We start from the raw sequence: 23,787 nt of genomic DNA, 5'->3' as shown, positions 1-23,787 counted from the left end.
TCAAGGCTGGGGGCAGGTGAGTGTCAAAAGTACATCTTAGTTGTACAACGTAAAATTGATTGTACACAAGTCTCACCTAGAGTTCATTTAGCCGTGTTTGCTATATCAATGCTTGGCTAAAGGTATAACAAAGAACTTTTGATGAATGCACAATATCAATCCGAGTACAATAGTAATTAATACGCGTATAAATATTGCACGGTCGCAGGCCACGCACGCAATTGTTTCTGTACTTGTACTTGTTCTTGTACTTGCACAGCCCAGCCCTACAGAGAGGCTCAAGCAAAAGTACAGGGGTCTTTTAGCCCCTGGATCGACCAGAATAGATGGACGCTTTTATTTTTGGCGTTTGCCCAGTTATGTAGTTAGCTTAGTCACTTTGTTGAGCATGCATCTTCGCGTCTCTTTTCCTCCCTTGATCACCTTGACTTGTCCACCTCACTCTTGGGTTGTCCTCTCTTGTACTGTTTATTAATATTTAACCACAATGTCCCCCCTTTGAGTTCCTCTTGACTTCTTGTGTCGCCAAGATGCTATCCAAGTATCAACCCGTCTCCAGTGAGGATGTCGAATTAGAGTCGCATTTGGATGCACCCTTGCTCGATCTGGATCCCCTTGAACACGACGCAGATAACGGCAATGATACCTTTCACCCTCGCTCTGAGCCAGTTCCCAGTTATCAATCCTCGCGATGGGTTGTTCGCTCACCCAAGCAGATTGTTATTTTGGTTTCTTTTATCAAGTTTGCGGTCGTTTTGAGCGGCATGTTGTTAATGTTGCCCACTGCACGTCTGATTGAAGACATGTTTTGCCATATACATTACAACGACACCTCGACGGATATCATCGATGAGATGAAGTGCAAGGTTGATGAGGTGCAGTCTCAATTGGGGTATTTGTATGGCTGGAACGGACTCGTTACTTCGCTCATTGGCGAGTGTTATCTGAACAATTCATTATCATTTCACTAACAATCCATCCAGGTCTTATTGTAGCTTTTCCTTATGGAACCATGTCTGATAAAATTGGCCGCAAACCAACAATCATGTTTGCTTGGGTTGGTATTGCTATTTGCTTCCTCTTTGCTCCTTTCAGTATCAAGGCCTTCCAGGGCTCTCTCCGGGATAGGCCCTACATTTTGGTACTGGGGGGCTTTTTTCAAGTCTTTGGTGGTGGCGTCCCCGTGTTGATGTCTACTCTCTATTCGATTGCCGCTGATGTCAGCACTGAGGAAAACAAGTAAGTAAATGCGAATGCTTTTGATGCAATCTCTCACTCACACGATATGCAGGGCAAAGCACTTTTTGTGGTCTGCTTTTGGTGCCACGGCGGGAGGTATCAGTGGTCCTGCCATTGCTGGTATTTTGATGAACAAGTACGGCCCTTGGCTTCCCATATATCTCGTCTTGTTCACAGTTCCCATTATCATGGGCGTCCTTGTTCTTCTCCCCGAAACATTGACTGTTAACATCAAGAAACAGCAAGCCCAGAATGGCAAAAGGGCACCGAGTACTCTAAAGGAGCATTTGTCAGATGGCGTCAAAGATCTCAGACACTCGCTCAACATGCTCAAGAACATGAGCGTCGCTATGATTCTTATCACATTCTTTATACAAAATGCGCGCTACACGGCCTACACGACGACCATGAGTCAGTACATCAGCAAACACTTCAAATGGAAAATGGCCGACGTGAGCCTGATCCTCTCTCCGTTGGGTATCCTCGACCTGGTTATTCTCGCTGGTCTGCCCAAAGTTGGAGATAGGCTCATGTCGCCTCGATTTCGCATGACAGCATTCGGCAAAGATTTGTTCCTAACGCGTATCTCAACTGTGATGCTTGTCCTCGGAGCATTCTGGCAAGGATTGAGCCACAACGCAGTCATGTTCTTCTTCGGTCTGTTTATTGAGACCTTTGGCGCTGCCACGGGTCCGCTTGCCCGCGCAACAGTTACACACTACGTGCAACCCGAGTACACGGCTCGATTGTATGCTTTGATAGGCATGATTGAAGTAGTGGGCTCGTTTATCGCCGGACCAGTGCTGGCTTGGTGTTTTGATCAAGGGCTGAAGCGAAAGGGAATCTGGATCGGATTGCCATGGTTTTACATATCATTCCTATGCTCTATCGCATTGGCGGCTCTGTACTTTGTTGAACCGCCCAAGAAGCGTCCACGGGGGGAAGAAGTGACTGATAATGAGGGATACGAGACGGATGATTATATGCCTGATGATCCTCTGAGGCTTCGATGATTGACTTTGGTGTTGGGTCCCCAAAAACAACTATTTGCCATCTACATTTCAAAATAGACAAGTAAACAAATTATACATTGACAATTTGCAAATGTCGTTATTAGTCTTTATCTAAGCGCATTCTCACGATTGTAGGGGATCTGATACTGACTGATAACTACTCCCCCAGGTAACTTAGTACCTAGATAAATGGTCTAGACTCTCTAGAGCTAGGCTCTAAGCTTATCATCTATTCATTCAACCTTGTTCACCTTCCAAATGAGGACATGTCAAGAGGGTACTTTTGCAAGGCGTCGCAATTCCTTCTACAAATCACAAATTAAAGCCGAAATCGCAGAGAGTTCTCCTTAGGGATTTGACCCTTCTTTTCGGACTTCATTCGTCCGAATTGATTGAATGCTGACAGCTTCCTCAAAGGACGGCATACATAGTCTGACCTTTCAAGTCTCACGCATCCTTTCTTTACCAAGAGGAGAGAAAAGACGGCGACATATTCGACGTTCGAGACTGTTTACCTGCATATTTAAAAGGCATGTTAATTGATGCACATGCAGGGTGTACCACACGGTCGGATCACAGAAAAGTAACGCCGCAGTTTGGCATCAACATTCCCTCTTTAGGGTGCTGCAGGACAGCCAAGACTGGAGTACTTATTTCGAGCCTTGGCTTCTCCCTGTGAGAAATATCCTATCTTCATCTATCATGGGTGATTACAATTCAACTGCTTGTGGTGATGGTCTCTTTGGACCCAACGTTTGGACTGAGGGATGTCGCGGTGGATTCGACTTTACTTGTGAGAACAGAATATCACTGCTGATCACGTTGGACTATTTGGCTGACTATTACTAGTGTCCTTCCAAGAGAGTATCCTCAGTATAGCTCCATCTGCCGTGTTTCTTGCAATTGCTGGTCCTCGAGCATACTATCTTCTCAAGACCCCAGACAAGGCAAAGCGTCACGCGACTTATACGCCCAAACTTGTGAGTCCTATCCTGGAAATTACTTTGCTTTGACTTATACCCATCAAACAGATTACATCGGCTACGTATGCAGTTTTGCAGGTCGTCCTATTAGCCTTGGTACCCTCCACAAAGAAGCTCAACACACGCTTCTCCCTCGCTGCGGCCATACTTGACCTTCTAGCTTCCTTTTCAATTGTTCTGTTAACCCACGTGGAGCATGTCAAGTCTGTCCGACCATCATTCGTGCTAACAGCATATCTTTTTGTTACGCTGCTATTTGACGCCGCACGACTACGCACAGAATGGCTCCTGTCGCTCAATATCGCCTATGCCGCAACTTTATCTGCTTCGGCCGTTTTCAAGCTAGCATTATTGGTCCTGGAGACGGTTGAAAAGCGAAAAATCCTGATTTCCAGCGACAAACCCATCTCCAACGAGAGTACAAGTGGACCTTTTAGTCGTGGTTTCTTTGTCTGGTTGAATTCGTTACTCATCTCCGGTTGGGCTACAGTGTTGACCAACAATGACTTGCCTACAATCTATGAGAAACTATCATCAGATAAGCTTGCAGTCAGGTTTGGCAAAGCTTGGAAGAAAGGTGTGTTAATACCAATGGCTGAAAACCCCGTGCACTAACACAGGGCTATAGCATCTTCATCGAGTAAGAAGCCGTCCCTTTTCAAGACGACTGTCAGTGTTTTGAGATGGGAGCTTTTGGGCATTATACCACCTCGTATCGGAATGATTGCTTTGAGCATCTCTCAGCCTTTTCTCGTCAGCAATGCGCTTCGGTTCTTGACTATGCCTGCATCCGAGTCTACTACCAATTTGGGCTATGGCTTGATTGGCGCCTTTGCTTTTGTCTTTATCGGCTCTGCGGTATGACTATTTGCATATTAAATCAGCATGTGCTGACCATTTTATGTAGATACTCACAGCTTGGTATGAGCATTTGACCTTCAGGGCCGGTGCCATGGTTCGTGGCGGTCTCATCACCATGATTTACAGCAAGGTGATGAAGCTTCCCATAGACGACCTTGCTGAGTCTTCAGCTGTGACGCTTATGGGGAATGATGTCGAGACACTTATCGAGAAGCTTCACTTCCTACTGGTAGAGTCCTGGGCAAACACTCTCACTGTAGCCATTGCCATGTACATGTTGGCGGCCCAACTCGGCGCTGTTTGCGTTGCGCCCATTGTCACAGGAATTAGTGAGTCCTGTGGATTCTGATTTGTTCACCGATACTAACCTTGCAGTTTGTTTGTTCCTTACAGGTTCAATTGGAAAGATGATGGTTTCACGCCAGATCAGGTATCAAAAGGCTACCCAGGACCGCATCAACCTCACCAACGAAGTCCTTAGCTCTATGAAACCAGTCAAGATGCTCGGACTATCAGAGAGATTTCAGAGTCTCATTTCCCAAAAGCGGGATGAGGAAATCAGTACAGGAAAGCACTATCGTCTGATTAATGTTTACCTCAACATGATCAGTAAGTTGATGTCGGGTCTTGTAGCTGCTGCTCTTTACTTATTTACTCGTAGCAAACTGCAATATTGGTATGACCGAAGCCATTACATTTGGAGCATACGCCATCGCAGCAAAACTTGGGAACGGCGAGCCCTTCTCTGCAGCACAAGCTATTACAGCTTTGTCAATCCTAGGCGTCATGATGGATCCCCTCTCACATCTTCTTGGAAGCATTCCTGGATCTTTCTCGGTCTTTGGCTGTTTCACAAGAATGGAGGATTTCCTCGAATTGGAAGAAAGAGTTGATCGTCGTCAGATTCAAGGTCGTTATAAAGGAGCCTCTAGGTCGTTTCAGGAAAGCTCGCGGCCTTTGCAGGAAGCTTTCCAACCAACAGCTATGAAAGAAATGCAGGTCGGGGCTGACGGAAGCAGAATTTTAATAGCGGACGGTAACTTCAACTGGGGTGAAAAAGCAGTTCTTCGGGATATCAACACTTCTTTTCCGGACCACGGGGATGGGTCTCTTACTATGCTGGTTGGACCGGTTGGCTCGGGAAAATCCAGTTTACTAAAGGCCATATTGGGCGAAACAACGTCTTCTAATGGCAGTGTCTCCTTGAATGCGCCAGAAGTGGCTTTTTGTGATCAGACTCCCTGGGTTATGAACGCTACTATCCGCGCCAACATCATCGCAGAGTCCAAGGGATATGACAGCGCCTGGTTCGACACAGTTGTTAGTGCTTGTGATTTGACCATCGACCTGGGACGACTTCCTGAAGGGGATCTCACTCAGGTTGGTGAGCAGGGTGTCAAATTGAGTGGGGGACAGAAGCAGAGAATCGCCATCGCCCGTGCAGTGTACTCGAGGAAACATATTGCCATTTTTGACGATGTTTTCAGTGGCCTTGATAAGGTTACCGAGCAGATCATATTTACTCAAGTCTTTGGAAAGGATGGCCTTCTTCGAAAGAACGGAACCACCATTATCTTGGCTACCCACGCCGGTAAGTTTTATCATTCGAGTCACACTTCCGTCAACTGATATTGTGTAGTGAACAGACTGCCTGAGTCCGATTTTGTGGTTGTTCTTGACAAGGGCGGAAAACTCGTCGAACAAGGCACATATTCCGAACTTCGATCTGGAGATGGATATATTCACAACCTCGACATCTCGAACCACGATGAACACGATGGCCGAACTCAGACTGAGTCTCAGAACGAATCTGAGAAGGATAAAACTGGCACAAAGGCTCAAGCACAAGACGTAAACCCTATTGAGGTCCCCAGTGACAGAAGCGTTTTTATGTACTACTTCAACTCCAACGGATTGCACAACATGATCCTACAAGCACTCCTCATTGCCAGCGCAGGAGTCTTGACAGCATTTCGATGTGAGTTTTTACTCAACAGAGTTGAAAGATTGCAACTAACTTTGAATAGATGTTTGGGTCACTTGGTGGGGTGATGGAAAGGGACGTGACAGTACAGACGTTGCATACTGGCTCAGTATCTATGCGGTCATGTCCCTCTTTGAAGGATTGCTTATTACGGCTGCTATTGCGTAAGTTCTGCTGATACAATTCAATTATCTGATCTTGACTGACGTTTTGTTAGAATGTTCCTCCTGGTTTGTGCGCCTATTAGTGGAAAAGTGCTGCATTCACGACTCTTGAAGGCTGCTATAAGGTATTAAGCTCAGAGACTTAAGCACAGATAGAAATTGACTGACAATTCCAGCGCACCTTTGTCATTTCTCAACAATAGCGAAGCGGGTTCCCTTATCAACAGGTATAGCCGATTCTCCAGCAATTGTACCACTATGTACTGACTCTTCCCAGATTCAGTCAGGACTTGCGCTATGTCGACATTATTCTCCCCATAGCTTGTTCCGTCTTCCTCTTTGGTACATACTTCTCACCCCAGGAACTACATTTCTGGTATGACTAACATCATCTCAGAAGTCGCTGCTTGCTTCGGTGCTGCTGGTTTGGCTATGGCAGCCGTGAGTTGGTTTGCTATCTCAATTCCTTTTGTTATAGCAATTCTGGTACTTATCCAGCGTTTCTACGTCCGAACTTCTAAACAGCTTCGTCTCTTAGAGTAAGGAACACACTGCAAGTAAATGTTCGGGTAGTTACTGACATTGTTTAGAATTGAGCATAAAGCTCCTCTTTTTTCGCATTTTCTTGAGACCATCAACGGTCTCGCCACTATTCGTGCTTTCGGCTGGACGCAACCGTACACTGACAAGGTTCTTACTCTCATTGACGATGCTCAGAAGCCATCTTACTTGCTCAACTGTATTCAGCGATGGCTTACTCTGGTTCTGGATATGGTTGTCGCATTTTTGACGATTATCCTTGTCATCTTTGCCGTCACGCTTCGCGAAAAGATTAACCCTTCGCTTCTAGGCATTGCACTGGTCAACATGATGAGACTTGGTACCAACATGAAGGGCATTGTTCTCAACTGGTCAATCCTTGAGACTTCATTAGGTGCTATTGCGCGTATTCGCATGTTTTGCTCTTCTGCGCCCAGCGAGGAGAAACCAGAGGAAAGCAACAATCCAGGAGACTATTGGCCGAGAGAAGGGGGTCTGGAAGTCAAGAATGCAGATGTTCAATATGAGTAAGTGGCATCTTTCAGGGTTTGACTGTTGCAAATCTAACTTGATAGACACACAACTGAGCCTGTGCTACGCGGTCTTTCATTCAGCCTCAAGCCTGGTGAGAAACTCGGTATATGTGGTCGAAGCGGCAGTGGAAAGAGCTCTTTCGTCCAAGCCTTACTCCGAATGGCTGAAGTCGTTCATGGTCAGATCACTCTTGATGGGGAGGATATCTCTGTTATACCCAGACATCTCATCCGCCAACGCTTGAGCTGCTTGACCCAGGATCCTTTCGTCTTTGGAGATAGCATTAGAGCTAACCTCGACCCTTGCAACGTATCATCAGACGACGAGATTAGAAACGCACTAGAGCGTGTGGGGATTTTGTCCTTTATCCAAGCCAAGATTGACAACGACCAAGAATTCCTTGATGAGAAGATGGACGAGAACTTTTTGTCTCATGGCCAACGTCAATTGTTCTGCCTCGCAAGAGCTCTTCTTAAGAAAAGCTCCTTGCTCATCCTCGACGAGCCAACAAGCAGGTACCTGACTTTTACCATCCCCTAGTATCTCGTTCTGTTACTGACATTGTTTGCAGCGTCGATACACAGACAGACGCCAGGATGCAGGAAGTCATTCGCACGGAATTCTCAGATTGTACCATCATCATGATCGCCCATCGTATTGATACGTTGCTTGACTTTGACAAGGTTGCTGTTCTTGACAGGGGCTCTTTGGCGGAGTTTGGAGCACCACAGGAGTTGTTGACGGATACTGGTGGTGCTTTTACTAAATTGTATCATGCTAACAAAGGGAGGAAGACAGAGGGCTAGATTATTACAATATGCCTGTGAAAAGGAGTTTCATTTCTCTTTCTATTCTTTTCGTCACCGACAAATAAAGCTAGTGATGCACACACCAGTGCGTTATGCTCTGTGAATAACGCTTTGTATCAACTGTGTATCAAGGTTTATCCAGTAGCCTCACAGGCAGCGTTAACAGTAGCAACGTTGCTCTGTCAGACTTTTGCTATCGAGCAGTCGAATTATATAAGGAGAAACTCCACCTTGTCCTTTTGTCAAGGCTGTACAGCGAGATATTCTGACAAAACATCCCCCACTAATATTTCAAGGTATCACCCATAGCTTACTATATTAGATGTGTCGAGGCTTTATATTCTGGGCTCGATGCCCCAACTGCCAGTCTCAGCATGAGGTATCAAGGGCATTCTGTCCAATGTGCAGTGAAGCCGAGGATGCAGAGGTACCTTCATACGGAGCTTGTCGTCGGGGTATAGCGTGGCGATTCCGACAGATTAGGTCCACTGGATGGCACAGACATCGGTATTGCATAGAATGCAGACGCTATTGCGGGCGTGGAGCGTTAAGGCGCAGCGAGCGTTTGCTCAGAAGAGAGGATGTAATGGGGCACGCAGTGAGGACTCACCGCATGGTGGTTGCTCCGACGCTTTTTAGTAGAACGGAGGGCGATGAGAACAGAACGGGTTCAGAAGAATGATGTTGATAGATAGAGGTTTAGTGGAGATAGTTTTTACTTCAATACATTGTTTGCCAATATCCAATGCGTTTGTTACTATATGCTTGATGTCAAGTAACTTAGTACTCCGTCTTTGTAACCAGAACAAACCTGACATCAAGTTGTTCATTGTCCTCTACATTTCATTGCTACATTGTTGAGCTTAGTGAACAATTTGACTCGGCGTAAAGAAAACAATAAGCCTGACGAACAAGGAGGTGGCTTCTTTCCTTCGTTCGCAAGTTAGTAGATGTTCTATTGAACTCAGGTACCGTTCAGGATGCTCATTCCCACTTGGTTGAACTCTCTGTGACTTCCATCAACTCTGATATAAGAATGGCTTGCAGTGCTCTTATATTCCCAGTTTCCATCTGTACACTTTTTTTTGCAACTCATCAAAGTTAACATCAGTAACCAAAAATCATCAACTCAGAAACAACTCTATTTTTCTCACAAAACAAACCAAGAACTCTGCACCGTCAAAATGTCTGAAGTCAAGATTATTTGGCACCGCACCTGCGTCGTCTGCAAGCGTGTAGAGAAAATCGAGTACCTCAACATGAACAACACCCAGGTCGACGACCCCAAGAAGGACGAAGCCCAGACTGCAGTTCAAACTGACTGCCCGGACGAATCCCTCAAGGATGCCATCGCAAACTACCGATGTCGAGCGTGTCGTTCTGCGATGACCATCGAGAGCCAGAAGCTTCAGAACACGATTATGGAACTTCTAGGACGTGAGCAGAAGTAGGTCTTTCGGGATGGGCACAAGGACAAGGGTGTGAGGCTAACGAGTAGTAACAGAGAAGGAAGAAGTAGTAGCGAGGAGGAACATTGGACAGCGTCGGGGGATTCAAGTTATCAGGTGTGAGAGTGTGTTTGGTTGTATCATGGTACAACACTAGAATAAAGTATCACAAGTTGCCTTTTCATGTGTTTTCCACCTTTGCCACAAGATCAAATGTGACTCAAGTTTGAATTCCGAGTGAAGCACAAAAGCTAGTGTGGTTGAAAGATGTAAAACGTAGAATATAGTGCCTCTTCAAAGCGTTTGTTGTCAGTGAATCAATAACTCGTTTGTTTTCTTCCACCTCTTTGTCAAGAATAAATATCAACCACCTTTTATTCTCTTTCTCTTTTACTATTCAGCGCCAAATATATAAATGAGAACAACTTCCTCTCCCTCCACTACCTCTACCAACCAACACCTTTGATTCCCAACTATTTTGCCTGCTTCCTTCAACCCCCTCCAAAATGTGTCAAACTCTCGTTTTCTACAGAACGTGCGCGCACTGCGAAGTAAAATACCGCCTCTAGGAAACAGCGAGATTTCTTCCCGACTGCGACGGCTGCGAAACGTACGGCCGAGGCGCCTGCAACGAAGGTGTTACCCTGGCCCTGGAGCCTCACTCGGATGAGAACAGGAGGACGTATGTTTGTGATGAGTGCGAGTTTTATATAAGACGTCACCAGGCCATGATATGGCTTCAAAGGTTGAAGCTTTGGGATAGATGACGATATACTGCACCAGCGCCCACTACAGGTGCTGGGAGGGAGAATACTGACAACGATGAAGTCGTGGTTGTTACGATAACACGGCTTTTGGGAGACGATGCAAGAGGATCTGACAACGGTTCTTCTGTCTGAAAGTTATAAACAACTGTCCTGGAACTTTCATCAAACACGTTTCTCTATCGTGTTCTCCCACTAAGTATGAGAAACTGTTTCTCAACTGCTCATGTATAAATGTTAATATTGCTTCACAGGAATCCTCCATCTCAGACCACGCCCACAGCTCCCATGCGTTATATGAGATAACCGAATTGTCAACAGAACTGACTTCGATTCGTCTTATTATCATACAATTTGATGGTCTTGGTAGAAACTCAATCTGAAACTTTCTGTTCACCCTGACTAGGAACTTTTTGAGCATTCAAGTCACTAGCTTCTACCCGCTACCTAAAATCGTTCCGAGTATGTGAAAGATACACAGGCGAATATAAGACGGGCTCGTGGGTGGGGTATTATACACCCGTCATAAAGATTTACCAATAAATAAAACATTCTTTTATAATCTCAAAGCCATTACCAGGTATCGTATGCAAGTGTGTACCGTATATGTATAGGGGTATCTAAAACTAGCCATTCTTAATAATTTACCATGTGCGCAACCAATTAAACTTCCTTGTACTGACTGATCCTTAAAGTAAGTGCTCAACGATATCTAGAGCTCGTCGCCCGCGCCAGATCTTCAGCTTCGGACATCTCTAGAAGGCTGGCAGCCTCATCGGCGTCATCCTCGTCGTCAGACTGCTCTAACTCAGCAGTCGGGTCTTCATGGGTCTCCTCCAGCGGGCGGCGCTTCTTTTCAAAGTCTTGTTTATGAGCTTCAGCAAGCATACGTGAGAACGTACGCCTTGGAGGTGGCGGTGCTCCTGTTCCTGCCCTGCGTCGAGACACACCTTCTTCAGCCTGTCCAATAGACACGCCAGTCGACTCGGCTGTAGCTTGGCGGGAAGGTTCCTCGAAAGAGGCGACGCCGGCAGTACCTTGGATTTCCTGAGTGGCGACAGAGCCGTCGGTGCTGGCACGAGCCATGAGAGGTTCGATGCTATAAGGTAGAGGCACGTCACGGGAGGCTTTGTACTGAGATACATTACTGCAGTGTTCGTTCTCCACGCGGAATAGAGTCCACATGCCACGGCGAGTGACTTCCATAAAGGCCACCATGAAAGAGACGATGGTAGAATGCTGGGTGTTGTGGGTGAAGATGGCGTAGAAGATCCAGGCGAATCGCAGGATAGGATCAATGACCATGATGAAATAATACCACCATCGACGTTTGAGAGCAAGAATATCTCGCAGACCCCAGTGCCGAGATCCAGGTTGAAGAAGGGAGAAATCCATAAACAGGTCCCAGAAAGCTGGTTAATGTTAGCACAGTTCTTTGCAAGTGAGAGCGCTCAGAGACTTACAGCAGTAAATACTGTTGATGGTCGAAAACGTGATAAACAGAGCCAGGTGAGTCGTGGAGTTATGTAAGCGGTACATAGAAAGCATTACGGCAGAAATGATGGTCGCTGTATACTTGCCACCGTTGACCAAGTGTGGAAAGGCATTGCGTGTATCTTTATATCGACGGAGACATTGCAGGAATCGCCAAATAGGCGGGAGAGCCGTCAAAAATCCAAGAGCACGAGAGTGACTGGAGTTGCACTGAACGGGGTTCTGCCAGTAGTGTGCGTATAAGCAGAAGAAGAGTTCAATGTTCTGTTGTCGTCATTAGTCTTGTTGTAGCTGATCGTTGATAAACCTGAACTTACTGCAGTAGCATATGTAAGCGAGCAGTAGATATCTCCGAGAAAGAAATCACGGAACTCAACGGGGTAGAGCCCAGCCAAAAGCAATCGCCACTGTTAAGATGTCAGTGCTGTTGTGGAAAATACCGAAGGGAAGCTTACATGAGAATAGGCAAACCAGCGCCGGCTTCTATGCAATATTGCAGGTGCTGGAAAGAATAGAACAGCAACAGTGAAGAAGATAAGAATGACCGGGTAATAAATGTACATATCAGGGTCACCGTATCTACTAAAGTTGACCCACATGAAGAGACCAAAGACAAGGAAGAAGAAACTGGGGAACTGAGCCAGCTCTCTCCAGTCTAAGTGATGCCGTTGGTCAAACTCAAAAATAAAGGGGTAGTTGACCTTGTTCTGGTTCCAAAGCATGCAATCGATACAGAAGAGCGAAAACAAGTAGAGCATAAGGAAATAGCCTCCGTAGATCTGCATAAGGTAGCTCGTCCGCAGGCGAAGTTGGTCGTCTTCATCGTACAGAAGCTGTGCTCCGTAGATGAGACCTTGAATGGCGAATACTGCGCCAGTTCCGATGAGCAAACCATTTTGGAACATGCCAATCGACTGGTCTTCAGGCTTCTTGTTCAAGCTGCGGAGCTTACCAGCAGCTAATTTGTGATTGCCTCGCTCAAAGTAACGGGCATAGAGATCCTCCACCGTCCTGATGTGTCCCTCGAGGACATCACTGTTGACAAACCATGCCTGGTTGACCTTCTCATTGAGATAGCGGTAAGGGGGTCTAGCATTGACAGCCTTGTCGTATTTCTTGTTAAGCTTACGGAAGGCGGTGCGGTTAAGTAGAGCGTATGACTTGAGCAGCTCAAGCCCACGGTAGAACTCTTGAAGAGCGAGCTTAAGTTTCCGCTTTGCTGTACGATACGGGACTTGGTGCTGGTGCGGACGACGAATATAGTCTCTTTCCGCATCGGCCTGTACAGCGCCGTTGACGTTAGGGGTGAGGCTCATCTTTTGCAACGCCTTGGAGTTGGGCCCAACGGGAAAGATCTTGGCCTTGATGGGATCCATAAGTCCGTTAAGCTTGCCGTTACCATTCTCGTGAGCTCCTTTCTTTGGAGGATTCTCCTCGCGAATACACTCGTCAGCCATTTCCTGAATTCTTCGGTTTCGCATCTCGTGTAGCTGTATCCTCAGAATGTCGAGCCTTTGGCCAGCCTGTTCCTCCTTCATCTTGTAGAAGCCCTCGACTTTCTCCAACTCGGTATCGAGGAAGTCAAAAAACTCCCGTTCCCTCTCTCGAACCAGATCGAAATTCTCTGCATCAATTCTTCGGTCGCTCTTTGTAGATTGATGAGTGAATAGTCGTCGCAGATGAGAGGGTGAGTCTTTGGCGCTTTCTGCGGGGGTTTTGGGTGGTTTGTTCACGTCAGACGAAACAATTGTCGCTACAACACTAGCTGACGAGGTTCGTCGAGGGTCCATTCGCCGTGTACTCCGTCGCATGAGATCAGAGGGTCCAGTCGTGGCAGGAGATCCCGGGAGATCGTTGTCATGAACATCGTCGTGGTCGTGGACTTTTAACGCGGGCGCAGGTAGCTGAAAATCGCGATGTTTAGGTTCATGGTCGTCCATGGGCGACGGATCTGGGGGCGTCTCGACGAAGCTTCCGTAATGGCGATTATCACTCGATTCTTTGAGGGACTCATCTTCGCGACCTGCAGTTCGGGGAGTAGGAATGGATCTCGGCGGTGCCACGGCTGATGGAGATGCTATCGTCGCTGAGCCTTGGGCAGTGTTTTCTCTCGGTGCGGGTTGTCGCGGCGTCTGGGGAGATGTGAAAGTGTTTGTACGTATGGGCCTGATGCCTCTGGGCGTTCCGTTGACACGCCCAAGAGCTCTTCCAACGGCTTTGATGTGTTTTTTTCCAACCTTGTAATTAAGATACTTGATGCGCCATTCTGCACGTGCAAAAGTTAGTTTTTAGGTCACGGTCGATGCGTTGCTAGCAAAGCGGTTGGAGGTTTGATGTAAAACTTACCAGGCACAGCTTCTCTCTCGAGCTCCTTGGCGAACTTCATGACAGCGGCCCCTTGACAAAAGTGATACCAGTAACGGCGGGCAGCATTTAGAAACGGAAACTGAAACGAAACGAGTGCAACGCGAGGAAATGGTCGATCTTCCAAATTAGGGGAGATTGTACTTGTAAAGGCGACAAAAAAAGGCAAGTGAACGTGCCCCCTCCCTGAAAATTGCGAATGATCAAATCTTTGACCAGTCAGAAAATAAAAAGGAGTATGATGGATGGATGGTGAATTGCTTTTGACGTCAGTGCACGAGGTGCAATTGAGTCTACATGGATGAGAAGCACATGGATTGATTGATTCCGCTAACCCAAGACCGTCATGGGTTGGTCGCCCATAGATCCCGGTAGAGGAGGGTTCATGTGCCGGATTGAGTACCCTAGACTCTGAAACTGGCTTCTCAATATATATCAAATGTCTCGTGTATACGATTGTATCCGTTGAGGACATTTCAGGGTTCACTTTGTTAAATAGCAAACCCCTTTTGAACCGTTTACTCATCTTCCCCTTTTACTGTCGTACTCGGAGTCCGTGAGGCGATCATAACAAGGAGTATCCCGCGAGAAAGTTACCGTTCTATCCGTCCCTGTCACTATGTAAATCGGGAGATGGATACAACCGCTCCCGAAATTGACGACGAGAAAAGGAATCGGAAAATCCTAGACGAGGCGAGAGAAAAGTTTCAAAACGAGGCGGCGAAACCGTTGATATCTGACTTCCACATTCAACGTGTGTATCCAAACCTTATCTTGCCGTTACCTCTGTCCTGGCTGCGTGTAGTATCATGTAACAGAACGCTATATCTAACTGTAATGATAAACAATACTAGTGCGACGGCGATGATGATTGTGTTATTATCATTTGCCCAACACATGGTGGGATTGATACATTGTGCTCATAGCTGTGTTTCCGAACCTTGATACCGGAAAACATAGGCGATACAGTCTTACCCTATGGTCAAGATAGAATGGGACATATCATGAATATCTTATGGAACTCATATGCGCTTCTTTGGTTTCGAATCTCTGATAAATCATAAAGCGTCTATAGAATGAATAAAAAGTAATCACTACTAGCCGTTATTAAGTTCTCCATAGAGGACAGCCAAAGTCGGAACGGACACCCAGCCCAAGCTCAACAACTAAAAAAGCCCTACAGTATAGGTTACTACCATAACTCTTCGTAGACCAAAAGCAAGACAAAACAAGACGGTCAATATTTCCCTCATCAAGTCGAGTCTCTTAATCTGAGGGGTTTATCGAATGCTACCTATAGAAATACTAATCATCTTTTGCCCACTTTGACTTACACCAACACTGTCGCCAATCATCGGCTGTTTTTTTATTTTTTGTGTTGTTTGGACAGAACTTTAGCCTTCCCGGCCCTTCCTTTTAGTTCTCTGTTTAAGATGTTACACTACTAAAACTCAGGACCGATGGGCTGATCCAGACCCTCCCAATTAGCGATGGAATGACTTCATGATTACCATGTGTGTTTTGGTTTGTGCTAGATAGTCCCTGAAGACGGTTAGAACCAAAAACCAACGGCTCGGCGCTATAATAGTGTCTAGCGAATTGTCATGACAAACAGAAGAAACATTGGCATTGTCATGACCCATTAGTAGTGACCACAGCCGAAACTAGGTACATCATGATGATACAGTTTGTACTCTGAGAATCGAATGTCATTGTATTGTTGTGATCTACACACCTGCATGATTCACCTGGAAACATACCCGAGTCAATCGGGCAGAAAAGTAAACAAATCAATATTGTGTATCATGATACGTCGATAGTATATGCTCAAACGCGGAACTGTCAGCGAATAAGAAGCAGAGATATACCTGATCTGACTGCCTGTTGCGAGAAACACAAGAAGCCTTTCCCCGCAACTTGTTCACCCACACACGTTTCAAGCCAGCAGGTATTTCGATGTGATTTACCACGCATGCATCAACAAAACAGGTTGACCAGCGAATTGAACAAAGTCGATGCTTCCCAGCCGTCTTCAAGTTATTGTTTCCCGGCAGGATGTGATGCAGTGTCATGCCATGCCATGCAATGTAGATTGAAACGAAGTACATACCTGGAAGATCATTATGTATGCACGTACCAAGACTTTGATTGACTAGACGGAACAGAACCCGTGGTGTGTGACAGTGTGTCACTGCAGCCAAGAGACTGGATTTTGTCACTCTTGCAATGGCCTTGGTTAGAGCCTTGTCTTGATGAATGTGTGAGCTTTCAAGGACCACTCAGAGAACAACACACGGCTGTTTGATACTGGTTACCCGTTTGAGCTGAACCCTTGTGGCTTGTTGCAAGCCTCTTTCCTGTTCCTTGTTCCTGGATGTCTATCCGGACTCTAGTTTATCTACCCGATCAAGCTCCCTCATCTCGATTAACAAGACTGTACCAGCTCCCAAACATGCATTGTCCAAACTGGTTTTTTTTCCTTTCTTAATTCTTGGGTGGCGCCTCGAAACTATCACCGTCAATCCTGTTTGCCAGTTTGTAGGTGGGATTTTGGAATCTCGCATCCTGCCTACTACCTACGTGTGTACACAATATCTACAGGGTCCTTGGCTTATAGCAGAGCCGCGATATACATGCCAAAGTTGGCATATACCCGGTCAATAGAGGGTCAATATAGGTCCTCTTACCCACCATTCCGATCGGAACGTTCCTTAAAGGGCTGGCACTGACCGATGGACATATGGATATATGACGCTTCTCTGTTGTAGACCCTCAAATGTGACAGCTATCGCCAACTGTTCCATCTATCCAGCCGGCCTGGTCGATGCAGTCAATGCAATGCAATGGGTATGAAGTCAGAGCAGGAACTCTTTGTTGATTTGCGACAGGGACCAGGTCTTGCAAGGGCGGAGAAAATCTCCCGTGCATGTTACAGCAACTTACAGGTTTCGTAGCATAAACCAACCGCTTGAGATCGAGATCGAGATCGCAACACTGTCCATGGAGCTTTCGCTTTCCCTTTTCACTCGTAGCCTGCCAACTCTTTTCGCTAAATAATGTTTCATCCGGCGCAATTGGACCCTGGGCGGAAGCTTCGGAGACCGGCCTATGCGCCAAGAACTATTCTAGTAGCATTCAATTCAGTTCAATTCAAAGCTGGAAGACTCTGTGGGCCTTTGGAAAAGCAAGGAAGCTATCGCGGATATACAGGCACACAGGCACGTACCCAAGCTTGACGAGAGCTAAAGAGGACGGATTGAGAGTTCGAGGTTATCGGAACCAATGAGATGATTTCTAGCCGTCCATCCATTACGGCCTCGCTAATGGCTTTAAGCTCAAAGTGTGTCTTGTTTGTGATTGTTAGCTTGAGGCTTTTCAGGTTTTTCCCTCCATGCTTGGCTCGTTGCAGTGACATGGGTTAGATCTGGAACGCTCCAGACCAGAACTTTTTGGTAACGAGATAGGTATGTCTCCAGTAATCGTACCGCTCCAGAAAGGCGACAAGGGATGCGATTGAATTGAGGCAGAGAATTTTTCTCTTGTTCTTCTTTCGCCACTGGCCATTGGATGGATGTAGCCGAAGCGTGAGGATCTACGTGTAAGTGCATTGTGGCGGTTCATGACAAGCAAAACAAGGCCCTGGAAGTGACAGCCTTGTCATGCCAAGAAGTCAAGATTGCATTCGCATCTGCAGTTCCGAGCTTGCCTTTGAATCTTCTTGGCGATCCGGAAACACACGGGAACGTTTGTACTATGTAGATTTTATCATGTCAAGTTTTGTTGGATGTGTTGAGGTTTAGTCGTCCCGGTCTCAAACGAGACTGGTTACTGTAGGTATATCATCAAGTTGACTTTTGCAGTGCGTCGTAGTGTTTGCAAGTTCGTCTACGGATACCTACACACCACACACGGCCATGGCCGAATAGTGGCACTCCACGTGGAGACTGCGCGCTTAGAAGCGAATTGAAGCGAGAGTTTGGGCGGATGTTAAGAGAATAAACTCAATTGAAAATCGATTGAGACTGGAGACTTATCGATGACACAAGTTGAGGCGTTTCTGTAAAGACAGGACAAGGGTGAGAGGGGTATTATGCAAACCACTTAGGTAGACAGAAACAACACAATATCAAGCTGGGGGCTGACGCTTACATGACGATAATGGATCTGGCTATATTTTTCAGCAGCGCATTCAAGTTGAAGAAGGATGAGCTTTTGACTTTTGTAGTGCAATATGAAGATGGGAATGATTTTCCGATCCTTTACCCGATATATTGACTGGTGGCTGCGTGGGAAACTGATCTGATGAATCAAATGTCAAACATGACCCTATATTCCCATGATATGAAGCCATTGACAAAACATGCACACACCGGTAAATGCCCCGCCATCAATCCTTGTCCATAGGTACATGCTGCATACTGCAATGCACTACACTGGGCCTAAAAGGTGCCCGGGCTGTTTTTCCCCAGTCCCCCGGAGTCGGACGGAGCTGAAGGAAGTGGGCTGAAGCCGAATGACTATTCATTGAGGAAAGGACCAAGAAGGCGTGCAGAGAAAGACGTGTCCCATCGGGATTGCAGGAAGCATGCACAAAACCGGTGAGAGGGAGAGAGAGTTTCGGAGGCAAAACTCTAGTTGGGCTTCAGCTTCAGCTTCATAGGACTTGTCGTCGTCGTCTGACAAGCAGTGAAGAATAGGTAAGTAGACAAAAGCGGGGGAGGAGAGATGGATGGTGATTGAGAAAAGAGGAGAGTTTAAAATATGGTATTCAATTCAGCGGTACCGTCCGTAGGTGCAGGGAACGAACGGACGAGGTTGTACTCCAAATTTATTAGCGAGGAAAAATAAAACATCAGTTCATCCCACATGAACCAGGAAGAGGGGGCACGTTTTTCCCATTACCCCAACCAGAACTCCACGCATCATCTGAATAAGGTCTCGTCGCCAAGTTACATTCGCTCGTAGCTCAGGTGTTGGGTAGCATTATCAGGTATTCTTCTGCAACTGCAAGGGTATCGTGATAGCTACCTATGTAAGATAATTATGGACAAGTCCATAGAACAGAACCCTACGCAAGTTAGTAGGTAGGTATCCGTACATCGGCCGACTGCGTTTGCATGGCACAGCTTGAGGTTGCACTGGATCTCTGTTGGTATTGGCTGTCATGACATGATATGGCCTTTTCGGAAGACCCTTTTGAGTCTAGGAACTTTCCGCATACTCTGTCAAAGACATTTCTTTTGACTTGGATTGGATCACATGGGAATTCAACTCAAAGCCCATGCCTTTACTCCCAGAGTCTCATCCAATAGCAGTCATTGCCCTACACCTTCATCTACAATCCCTCAAAGCGGTGCCTGGATTTTGTCTCGGCGAGATTCACTAAAACCAATTTCTCAATGGTATGTTGGTAGTATTAGCCCTCCCTCATCTGGAATAGCAAATGCAGCGTATCCGGCTAAAGGGTTTGATTGATGATAATTACTATGAATCACCATACCGACTCTTACTCACGATCAACCAATCCGCTTTCATCCCTGGTCTTTTACTGGGGGATATGTCTGTTTCTCAAGGGTCACGTCGGCTTTCCGCGTGCTACCCTTGTGAGTGCATTCTCTGGGTGATCTGTGTTACCAATGCTCAAGCTTCATTGTCGCTGCTATCGAATTCCTGAGATGCTGACTGACTGACCTACCCTTATTAACGCGGGGCACAGGTACGGGTCACAAGCGCAGGGAGCATCGCTGCTGGGTTCCATGGCTGTTGGTTCCTTTGAACACAAGTCTGTCTCAAGCCGGGCAACCAATCGTAGAACAAAAAGCTTCAAGCCAACCGGTTACAGCGGATACATCCCAGGGCGTATCTTTGACGTGAACGCTCTAGACCCGGGCTCTGAGTTTCTGCCGTCCTGGATTACCCGCAAAGTATGTATGAGGAATAACTAACTACTCCAAAAAGCCCCCACATCCACTGCATCTGGATCTCAGTAATAGCCCGCGCAGCCAGTGAGTGACCAAAGCGTTTGAAGAGAAAAGGAAGGGCCAGTCCTTGGCGCGGCTCATGCTCGCGTTGCAGTGCAGTGGTACCAGTACCAAAGTAGGGGACTCCCATGTTCCATGTACTTTAGGTATCCCGGCTTTGCTCATCTCGCCCTGACAATCGGTCTTGTCAGCGAGATGCAGAGTTCTCTCTTCCCTTCTCGGCAGACGAGGCGTTCTATTGACGCATTGTCAGCAGAGGATTCGGTTATTGAGACGACGATTGACTCGGCTCGGTAGGAGAAATTATGAGTTGATTTCTATCACAAAGGAATTGATTGCCCCCCCTCGTCCAGCCGCCAACTTTACTATTACATACAGCAAAGGCAAATACCGTCATCATCTCATTTCTGCTTGTTCAGGTGCTGTTGCATCTATCGGCTCTACCGTGGGCGTTTTAATCACTTATCTGAAAGCACCTGATGCTAGATGGAAAAAAAAAACACCGCCAGAATATCGCATCCATCACATCAGACCAAAGCAAAGTAAAGCAACCGCCCTACAGTTTTAGTTAGTTCAGTTAGTACTAGCAGCCCGGCGAGGCCATGGTGCCCACTTTGAGTTGCATATAAGACCATGACATCACGTCGAGTTATATGATGTGATTGGCCAGCGCGCCAGGCTCTTCTTCGGTGGTGTGCCTTCAGCTGGGTCCACGTTTTTTGGGGGGACGCCAGGGCTGATTTTTGTTCTAGGGACAAGGTAGCGGGCACTTTGGAGTTGAAACTGGAGGGCCTGTCTGCAGCTGTAAGAGGTTGATCAGTTACTTTACATGGAGGCTGCGAATAAGATTCCCAAATGATCTGTGCTCGCGGGTGAATTCATTTAAGGACCAGCATTCTTAATAACATGCCAACAAATCTGCTGCAGATCAAGGCAATGGATAGATGATGAAGCTGAAAATCAAGTAATTGGCATCTATAGCATAACAATGGCATGGCAGTCAGTTAGAGCCCGTCCTCGGTATCGAAACGGATGTAACAACTGTGAAGCATCATATCAGTCGAGATAACGCCATGCATGTTCCACATTCTTTTCATCTAGATTTGTCCGGTATTGATCTTGTATGTCACTGTAAAAGTACATAACTTTATGTAAAGGAATTCACATCTCCATCTAATTCTACCTAAACTCAATCAACCCCCTCAATGTCCTGTCAGTCGCATAATAGCATCCCAATTCAGAAGGCAATGTCCCTTTGAATCAAGGCCAAGACCGCTGGTCTCGGAAGCCAAGAGCTTGACGATCTACATTTCGACATCATAGAGGTACATGCTATCTCGGACTGGACAGAACAGAACAAAACAGCCGCCGCCGAGTCTCACTTCCATCACTCTCTCCATCTCTCCTGGGTAGTTCCACTCCATGGAAAGTGTCCATCCGCTTGCTAGCGGTGATCCACTTGCAGGCGACCACCCAGGCCACCCACTAGCTCTGGAACCCACTAACTACCTCTGCTAACCCACTTCACTCAAGGTGCCCTCCGTTCCCCTCCATAGGCCATAGCCTGGCTGGCCCCCATGCAACGTTGGACTGCTTGGCTGCTGCTCTTGCTGCTGCTCTGCTCTGCAATCGAAATCCTTCTTTAGGCAGTCGGCGCCTCTACCCACCATCCAATTTCTACCCGCCCAGCTCTCTTCTTCTCCGACTCACCACATACCATACCTACCATACAATACATACAATAACAGAGTCATCAACTGTTCGCAGTTGATTCAACCTCTTCTCATACATCTTATATTCACGATACGAGAGCATCCCATACCATTCACTGCTTTCGTCACCCTCCATCCTCCGGTTTAGGCCCCGCTCTTCTGGCGCGCTACTCAGCTCAGTCTCACTTTTTTCGGCTCCCTCTCTCGTCTCGCTCAACTATAACCCGCCCAGCCGCGCCCGACGGGGTTTATTCTCTCCCTACCTACCTTTGGACAGACGCCACTACCCGCGATCAGCAAATACATAAACTAGCCGACGTCTCCCCCTCGACGTCGCCCTCGGCCATGTTGGAACCACAGGCCATGAGAGGGCCTATTGACCAAACCGTTGGCTACGGACACTCTCGAACACGAACATCTTCTTCAAACGCCTATCCCATGCAATTCCAAACTTCTCACCTTGCCCAACCGGGCCCCAATTTCTCCCAGAATCGTCGCTCGCCTTCTGTGAATACTTTCAGTACCGCATCGAGCATCCCTCCTCCTGCAGCCTACCGCTCTTCTTCACAGTCTGATCTTCGTCGCTCTACGTCTAGCCGTTCAGGTGGAGCCAGCAGCCAGCCCTCCAGCTATGTTGCTCTCTTGCGCAAGCAAAAGGGCACCGTGTGGTGCGATCGTTCCCAGTACGAGGACCCTCGACTTCTAGCTCAACAGCGTGCTGCAAAAATGCGAGCAACTCTGGAGGTAGTTGGCGGGACCCGCAGCGCTTCTGGTGGCGCTGGAGGTAGAACCAGTACCGGCCTCAGTACCACAAATAAGGTGGCCGCCAAGATCCCTAAGATTAGACATCATGGGAAGACACCTGTGGTTGGCTACGCTCCAGGCGAAAATCACGTCGGTGTTGGCGGTGTGCCGATGCGGCTGAGCGCCACTGAAGTTGAGGCTGAGAGCAGCGAGGACGAGAACGTGTCCAGCGGGAATCGCCCCCATCACCGTAGAACGGGGAGCAGTGGACGAAGCAGCACAACTAGCAGCCGCCGAAACCTTGCCTACCGTTCATCTGGAGGTATGGGCAGCCAGCACAGCCGAAGGTGGAGCCCTGGAGACACGCCTGAGCGTACTGGTAGCTTGGTGGAAGCAACGCCTGAGGATGTTGCTGATGACGCCGCTAGCGGCAAGGCTCGAAGTATGGCGAGTGGCAGCAGTGGCGAGCGTGCCGACAACGTGGGCGAGCTGAGCAACGCTCCTAGACTGGCTTCTAACTCGCTCATGCACTCGGCGCTTACACGAGAGAAAAGCACAAAGTCAGCCGATGAGCTGAAGAGGCGCGGAAGCGTTGACGAGCGAACTTCAACCCTTACCTCTGGCCGCCTCTTTATTGCCAACCCTGATTAACAATGAATTCACGCGACACAACCTCCCACCAATGGCTATGAATCACTATATTATGACACGATGAGCCAATGGGGGCTTTCCTTTATCTATCATTCGTTACAGTACACTTCTCATCATGAGGTGGCTTGCATTGGTCGGCGTTCCAGCATTGTTTTATTGCCGTTTGTTTTTTAAAACACCTCCCATCGTTTTCGGTCGCCATTTCACACCCGACGAAATTTTCCTTTTTCAATCTCTCGCTATTATTGATCACCTCTTGGATGTACGAAGTGTGCAAGTCGGAGCGGGGACTCCACTGTCGTTGACGGATATAATGTTTCAAAAGATACCTCTGCTACTGTAGCCAGGATCCCAAGATAAAAGTATGCTTAATGAGATACCACCCCTTCTCGACTGAGAACAAGGGGCCTTCAAAGACAATAGCTTTGCTTCTGTACCACCGTGAACAACAGCCCTGAATATTCTGACATTGTACTCTACTGCGATTGAGTTTTCTGTGGAC

At 47.2% G+C, this 23,787-nt stretch overlaps 5 protein-coding genes across 5 annotated transcripts; 4 read left to right on the top strand and 1 right to left on the bottom strand.

Annotated features, from left to right (window-relative positions):
• Nucleotides 1–530: 530 nt before the first annotated feature.
• Nucleotides 531–2,252, top strand: FPOAC1_009121 (uncharacterized protein; the record flags this gene model as incomplete). The annotated part of the gene is made up of 3 exons (XM_044853551.1): nucleotides 531–939; nucleotides 984–1,239; nucleotides 1,292–2,252. 3 exons carry the CDS (start codon nucleotides 531–533, stop codon nucleotides 2,250–2,252), a joined length of 1,626 nt encoding a protein of 541 aa, XP_044706221.1.
• Nucleotides 2,253–2,954: 702 nt separating this feature from the next.
• On the top strand, nucleotides 2,955–8,124 carry FPOAC1_009120 (uncharacterized protein; the record flags this gene model as incomplete). Its single annotated transcript, XM_044853550.1, has 16 exons — nucleotides 2,955–3,045; nucleotides 3,102–3,232; nucleotides 3,284–3,812; nucleotides 3,864–4,093; nucleotides 4,143–4,425; nucleotides 4,472–4,705; nucleotides 4,758–5,687; nucleotides 5,736–6,074; nucleotides 6,124–6,244; nucleotides 6,298–6,369; nucleotides 6,421–6,471; nucleotides 6,522–6,586; nucleotides 6,642–6,783; nucleotides 6,835–7,311; nucleotides 7,360–7,833; nucleotides 7,890–8,124. 16 exons carry the CDS (start codon nucleotides 2,955–2,957, stop codon nucleotides 8,122–8,124), a joined length of 4,404 nt encoding a protein of 1,467 aa, XP_044706220.1.
• Nucleotides 8,125–9,311: 1,187 nt separating this feature from the next.
• FPOAC1_009119 (uncharacterized protein) lies at nucleotides 9,312–9,698 on the top strand (the record flags this gene model as incomplete). The annotated part of the gene is made up of 2 exons (XM_044853549.1): nucleotides 9,312–9,574; nucleotides 9,632–9,698. 2 exons carry the CDS (start codon nucleotides 9,312–9,314, stop codon nucleotides 9,696–9,698), a joined length of 330 nt encoding a protein of 109 aa, XP_044706219.1.
• A 1,343-nt stretch (nucleotides 9,699–11,041) lies between these two features.
• FPOAC1_009118 (uncharacterized protein) lies at nucleotides 11,042–14,219 on the bottom strand (the record flags this gene model as incomplete). Its single annotated transcript, XM_044853548.1, has 5 exons — nucleotides 11,042–11,751; nucleotides 11,803–12,097; nucleotides 12,151–12,240; nucleotides 12,289–14,099; nucleotides 14,180–14,219. 5 exons carry the CDS (start codon nucleotides 14,217–14,219, stop codon nucleotides 11,042–11,044), a joined length of 2,946 nt encoding a protein of 981 aa, XP_044706218.1.
• Nucleotides 14,220–22,235: 8,016 nt separating this feature from the next.
• On the top strand, nucleotides 22,236–23,285 carry FPOAC1_009117 (uncharacterized protein; the record flags this gene model as incomplete). Its single annotated transcript, XM_044853547.1, has 1 exon — nucleotides 22,236–23,285. The coding sequence occupies one exon, from the start codon at nucleotides 22,236–22,238 to the stop codon at nucleotides 23,283–23,285; it is 1,050 nt and encodes a 349-aa protein (XP_044706217.1).
• Between the last annotated feature and the right edge of the window lie 502 nt (nucleotides 23,286–23,787).

This window comes from Fusarium poae, chromosome 3, assembly GCF_019609905.1.
Source record: "Fusarium poae strain DAOMC 252244 chromosome 3, whole genome shotgun sequence".
Classification (NCBI taxonomy): domain Eukaryota; kingdom Fungi; phylum Ascomycota; class Sordariomycetes; order Hypocreales; family Nectriaceae; genus Fusarium; species Fusarium poae.
The sequence above is the reverse complement of the archived record's forward strand: the minus strand, read 5'-3'. Positions and strand labels throughout refer to the sequence as shown.